The sequence below is a fragment of the Triticum dicoccoides genome, chromosome 6B, assembly GCF_002162155.2.
Source record: "Triticum dicoccoides isolate Atlit2015 ecotype Zavitan chromosome 6B, WEW_v2.0, whole genome shotgun sequence".
NCBI classification, from domain to species: domain Eukaryota; kingdom Viridiplantae; phylum Streptophyta; class Magnoliopsida; order Poales; family Poaceae; genus Triticum; species Triticum dicoccoides.
In genome coordinates this window covers 506,353,741-506,360,061 of record NC_041391.1, presented here as the reverse complement: position 1 = coordinate 506,360,061, position 6,321 = coordinate 506,353,741, and the positions used below count along the sequence as shown (strand labels likewise).

General features: G+C 40.1%; 1 protein-coding gene across 1 annotated transcript in view; it reads right to left on the bottom strand.

Moving 5' to 3' along the window:
• Positions 1 to 867: 867 nt before the first annotated feature.
• Positions 868 to 6,321, bottom strand: part of LOC119322786 (probable N6-adenosine-methyltransferase MT-A70-like) — a 7,315-nt gene continuing 1,861 nt past the window's right edge. The window contains exons 2-7 of the mRNA XM_037596303.1: positions 5,344 to 5,442; positions 2,727 to 2,810; positions 2,294 to 2,643; positions 1,735 to 1,951; positions 1,381 to 1,460; positions 868 to 1,290 (exon numbers count right to left, since the gene is read on the bottom strand). Coding sequence (XP_037452200.1) covers positions 1,098 to 1,290; positions 1,381 to 1,460; positions 1,735 to 1,951; positions 2,294 to 2,643; positions 2,727 to 2,810; positions 5,344 to 5,442 — 1,023 coding nt within the window. The 3' untranslated portion in view covers positions 868 to 1,097. The remainder of the gene's footprint in view (positions 1,291 to 1,380; positions 1,461 to 1,734; positions 1,952 to 2,293; positions 2,644 to 2,726; positions 2,811 to 5,343; positions 5,443 to 6,321) is intronic.

Sequence of the window (6,321 nt, the reverse complement as noted above, 5' to 3'; positions counted from 1 at the left end):
AATTCTAAAATTTTATTGAATTTTTTTTAAAAAAAATTATAAATTTTTAAAAGATTTAAATAAAATTTGAAATTCTGATTTTTTTTTAAATGTAAAGAAAAATTGAAATTCCGAACATTTTTTAAAAATCAAAACAAAATTTGAAATTTTGAACATTTTTTGATTTTTTTAATTCTATTTTTTTAACTTCAAACAAATTTGAAATTTTGAACATTTTCTAAAAAATTGAAATTTCTAATTTTTTTGAAAATTTAAACAAAATTGGAAATTCCGAATATTTTTTTTAAAAAAATGAAAAATAAAATTCTGAATATTTTTGAAAAATTATTTTTTTAATTATGATTTTTTTTTGTTAAATATAAAATTTTGATCATTTTTTGCATGAGATGGGCATGGCTGAGGGCCATTTTTTGCATCAGATGGGCATAGCCCACGTGAACCCATGCACCCTACCAAATAAGCAAAAGTGGGTCGGATTGAGAACTTTTGCCCTCATGCACCCTACCAAACATACTTAGTTTTTATCGATTTTATTTGTGGACAATATAACTATTACCATATATTAAACAACATTCGATTATCGATAATCCAGCAACAATGACCTTTAAAAAAATCCCATATACTCCCTCCGTTCCTAAATATAAGTTCTTCTAGAGATTTCACTATAAAAATTACATTCGGATATATATAAACGTTTTTTATAGAGATTCCACTAAAAAGATTAGATTCGGATGTATATAGACGTTTTTAAAGTATAAATTCATTCATTTTGCTTCCCGGCCAACCAAGCTCGCACATCTTTGCACAGGGAACCCCTGAGCCATTACGAGGGAACATAAATTGATCTCCTCAAAGAACAGAAGGACGAAACTGAAAGTCACCACACATTTGGTCATTCTATAATGAACTGACAAATCGAGTGTACTGATGGGCTTAGACGGGCAAAGCATATTGCCGATATATCAGTGAAGGCTTACACTCGCTCCTTCACCATCCAATTTTACAAGTACAACAAGGTAACAGGTGACAAGAACTATGTAGTGAAACAACAGTAGATCCCTGCAAGAGCGGTCTAATGTGCTCAGAGGGTGCCAAAATCAGGTTGGCCGCTCACCATCTGATGCAACAGGCTTCTGTGATGGAGTACTCTGATCAACATCCATAGGCGCGCTTGCTCTGGGAGGCGATGGCGGCTGCACCTCGAAGTCCGGATAAGCAGCTTTGTACCTTGCCCTCAGCCCTTCATCCACAAGCCTTGTTCCGCTTACCTGGTTGCCAAGAGAGAGCCATCTAAACAGAAAAAATAAATAAATACAAAAAGGTAAGTACATGGATAGTATCTGGTATGCAGAAGAAATATAAGAGGGGAAAGATGCACACCCAGCTTGCGTGTTATGCATTCTAGCAAACAGTTCGAGCTTCCTTGTCCTTGGGCTTATCCGCTCTAACATGGCGTACATCTGTACAGCAAAACAGACTTGAAGCAGCGTTTTTGAAACAAAAACTATCAGAAGAAATTAAAAGAATGCAGGTTTTCAGCTGTGTGGTTTGTATTAGATGTCAAGTTAGTACATGCATGTTTTAATATATGGGATCCAAATCGGTGTACGGATCTCTAGGTAGAAACAACAATCTGGCAAAGCTATTGCAAGTCATCTAACTACACAGAAACAAGTAAAGAGGCATCACTTGTTCTGAAGCAGCTAGTATGACCAATTGAAGCCGATATATTACCTCGTCAGGTTTTCTGCTTGTTTCACGCACTTCAGCAACAATAACATCAGTGTCTATATTCCTGTTCACTAGGGGACTCCCTTTAATTCCAACAAGACAATGTTCTTTACTGTGGTTCAACCAATGGCCAGTGCGGCCAGTTCGAATAATGCGTTGAAGTTGATTGGTCTTCACCCAAATAATTTCCTCAACACGCTTGTATCCCCAGAGCTCCAAACTGAAGAATAAAAAGGAGGTACAGTGGATCAATGAAAACAACTATTTTCCAAAACAAATGTTTAACAGGAAATAAATAAATAACATTGCGCCCTTCAAAGTGGACACTAAGAGTAAGGAATGAATGTATATAATGCATAATATCAAATTGGGCAACTATCATCTGTTGAGTTACAGGTAAAGGGCCACAAAAAGCTAACCAATGGAAATAGATTTCATTGGAGTGAAAAACATTGTCAGAGAGATGTTACAAATATGAAGGATGAAGAAAATCTAGCCAAATGGCAATATATTTCACTCCTAGCATTTTTTCTGAAGAAAATTTAAAGGTTTGGAAACATACCACTCCCGGCCAAGTTCCATCGCACGGCCGGTGACCCATAAGAAAATCAAGCCATCCGTTTGTAAAGCAGGCACATTAAGAGTCCTCATTTCATCGTCAGCCATTGTGCCATATGGCAGTTCCATATGAATATCCCACGGGGGATCAGCCATAATTACCCCAAATTGCCCTAAGATGTCCATTCTGAAGTTCCGAATGTCACAGTTTATCCATTGTGACTCTCCAAGCTCTATTTCTGAACAATATTCAGCTCTATGGGGCTTTATTTGCCTAGGGGGAGCAAGGGTGCCAGCCATCATTGGAGCTATATCTGGTGTTTGATCAAGCTCATAGTGGACATACTTGCAAGTCTACAATTGTAGAATGCGTGTAAGATAAAAACAGATGCACAGGAAGAGATTAACATAAAAGGGTTTATGCCTCTATGGCCAACCTTAGTGTGGCGGCAGGTGTCCAGAAAAGAGCAATCTCCTAGATTTGTATCAGTATGTGGAGCAATAATTCGGCGAAAGTGAACCTGCTCCAAATGAAAGAAAATGTTGGACACTAATGATCATTAATAGCTAAAAATGTCTACTGAAACCAGTACAGTTTTCAAGCATAGTATTAAGAAAATTTATATGAAGATCTTAAACTGAAAAAACCATATGGTATTATATTGGCATATCTCAACTGAATAAACATTTAACAACTATATTATTTTCAGTTCAAAGCCATGTGTCAAATAATGACTCTTAGACTCGCTTCATCACATATATTAATTAAAATTGCTTCTATAAATCATTATCCAGAAACTGGAGAAAGAATACCCTTGAGTCCTGACATAGATTTGGAGCAATGAATGGCAACTACGATTATACCCACGCCAGTTCAGTTTCAATTTAGTGCACCAGAGCCTGAATAGGAGTGCAGACAACATAGAGAAGTACAAGATGGCGAAGAAGGCCACAAAGCGAGCTGTCAGTGAAGCAAGGGGTCAGGCGTATGAGGACCTCTACCAACGGTTAAGCACGAAGGAAGGCGAAAGGGACATCTATAAGATGGCCAAGATCCGAGAGAGGAAGACGAGGGATATTGGCCAAGTCAAATGCATCAAGGACGAAGCAGACCAACTCCTGGTGAAGGACGAGGAGATTAAGCATAGATGACGGGAGTACTTCGACAAGCTGTTCAATGGGGAGAATGAGAGTTCTGCCATTGAACAGGACGACTCCTTTGATGAGACCAGCATGCGTTTGGTGCGGCGAATCCAGGGGTCTGAGGTCAAGGAGGCTTTAAAAAGGATGAAAGGAGGCAAGGCGATGGGCCCTGATTGTATCCCCATTGAGGTGTGGAAAGGCCTCGGGGACATAGCAACAGTATGGCTAACCAAGCTTTTCAACCTCATTTTTCGGGCAAACAAGATGCCAGAAGAATGGAAACGGAGTATATTAGTACCAATCTTCAAGAACAAGGGGGGTGTTCATAATTGTACTAATTACCGTGGAATTAAGCTGATGAACCATACATTGAAGCTATGGGAGAGTCATTGAGCACCGCTTAACAAGAATGACAAGCGTGACCAAAAATCAGTTTGGTTTCATGCTTGGGAGGTCGACCATGGAAGCCATTTTCTTGGTATGACAACTTATGGAGAGATACGGGGAGCAAAAGAAGGACTTGCATATGGTGTTCATTGGCCTGGAGAAGGCCTATGATAAGATACTACGGAATGTCATGTGGTGGGCCTTGGAGAAACACAAAGTCCCAGCAAAGTACATTACCCTCATCAAGGACATGTACGATAATGTTGTGACAAGTGTTCGAACAAGTGATGTCGACACTGATGACTTCCCGATTAAGATAGGACTGCATCAAGGGTGAGATTTGAGCCCATATCTTTTTGCCTTGGTGATGGATGAGGTCACAAGGGATATACAAGGAGATATCCCATGGTGTATGCTCTTTGCGGATGATGTTGTGCTAGTTGACGATAGTCGGACGGGGGTAAATAGGAAGTTAGAGTTATGGAGACAAACCTTGGAATCGAAAGGGTTTAGGCTTAGTAGAACTAAAACCGAGTATATGATGTGTGGTTTCAGTACTACTAGGTGTGAGGTGGAGGAGGTTAGCCTTGATGCGCAGGTGGTGCCTCAAGATATTTGGGGTCAATGCTGCAGGAGGATGGGGTGATGAAGATGTGAACCATCGAATCAAAGCCGGATGGATGAAGTGGCGCCAAGCTTCTGGCATTCTCTGTGACAAGAGAGTGCCACAAAGGCTTAAAGGCAAGTTCTACAGGACGGCGGTTCGACCCGCAATGTTGTATTGCACTGAGTGTTGGCCAACTATAAGGCGACATGTTCAACAGTTAGATGTGGCGGAGATGCATATGTTGAGATGGATGTGTGGCCACACGAGGAAGGATCGAGTCCGAAATGATGATATACGAGATAGAGTTGGGGTAGCATCAATTGAAGAGAAGCTTGTCCAACATCGTCTGAGATGGTTTGGGCATATTCAGCGCAGGCCTCCAGGAGCTCCAGTGCATAGCTTACGGCTAAAGCGTGCGGAGAATGTCAAGAGAGGTCGGGGTAGACCGAATTTGACATGGGAGGAGTCCGTTAAGAGAGACCTGAAGGATTGGAGTATCACCAAAGAACTAGCTATGGACAGGGGTGCGTGGAAGCTTGCTATCCATGTGCCAGAGCCATGAGTTGATCACGAGATCTTATGGGTTTCACCTCTAGCCTACCCCAACTTGTTTGGGACTAAAGGCTTTGTTGTTGTTGTAGATGAAAGCTAAAAAGGGTAATTTTCACATAATATGTTTCATATAATTCTATCTTAGAGGAAGAATAATTGTGGCCTAGCACTTTATGTATTATATAGACAAAATGCAACCTGAAAATGTAAAGAAGAGATTACATTAACTATACCAGATAGATATTTGCTAAAAAGAAGCAGTCTGAAGGCCAGTTACCCACTATGTTGGTTCAGACAAATAGACAATAAAAACAAATGCGAGGAAGTATACATTGAGTAGGCAAAATGAGTGTAATAACATTGACCTTAGCACAGGAAACAAAGGAACCAGATTGGCGTCTGCAATCTTCTTTAGTTAAATTGGTGCAATACTCCTTCAGCTGGGAACCACCCTTTGTTTTGAACTGCCAGATACAAAATCAAGGTTAGTAAAAACTAAAAATCGATGATAACCAAACGGCGGAAGATGCCAACCAGACCGAATGATCCATTGTGAATCATAAAACAAATTAACGCACATGTAATATGTGAAAATTACTGTTATTGGGTTTGTAAAGTTGACAACAGGAAGATCATGCTGGAAATGTGTAACATAAACACTGTTGCTTATCTTGCACATTTATCCTTAGTGCAGTAGACCATACAGTGGCTAAGCAAACCAGTTCATTTACCATTACAAGACTAACAGCAGTGGTGGAGGGCCTTGGAGCATACTTACTAATTCCATTCCAGTCACCTTTCCAGATGGTGTTTAAAACAGAACGTTTTGGCACCGGGGCACTCCCGTGTACCATTCCGGCTTTTAATAATTAATGTTCAATCGTTTTATATGTGTATACATTCAAAGGCGCATACAGAAAAGCAAAAAAATATAAAATATAAATGGACAAAAGAGGCTAGTTGCGGTCAGGCCTGTATTGCTTCCAGCCAGAGCAAGTCAACCCATACTTGCAAGGATTAGATGTATTATATGTTCACTGTTTGGAAAAGAAAAGCATCTGCCCAACATTATGGACACATCGTGGAGACAGGTAAGAGAACCACGCTGAGCTGATACAGCAGAGCACAAATTGTTGTTTGTCCACCGATACCAGTATGAACTGCATGGTATTTTTTACCGAAATAGTCTGCTTAAGCCGGTACCAGAACAATAGCTTCTGAGACCGTTTTGGTTCAGAGAATGGAATGATCTGTTAATACGAGAACCACGCTGAGCTGATACAGCAGAGCACAAATTGTTGTTTGTCCACCGATACCAGTATGAACTGCATGGTATTTTTTAC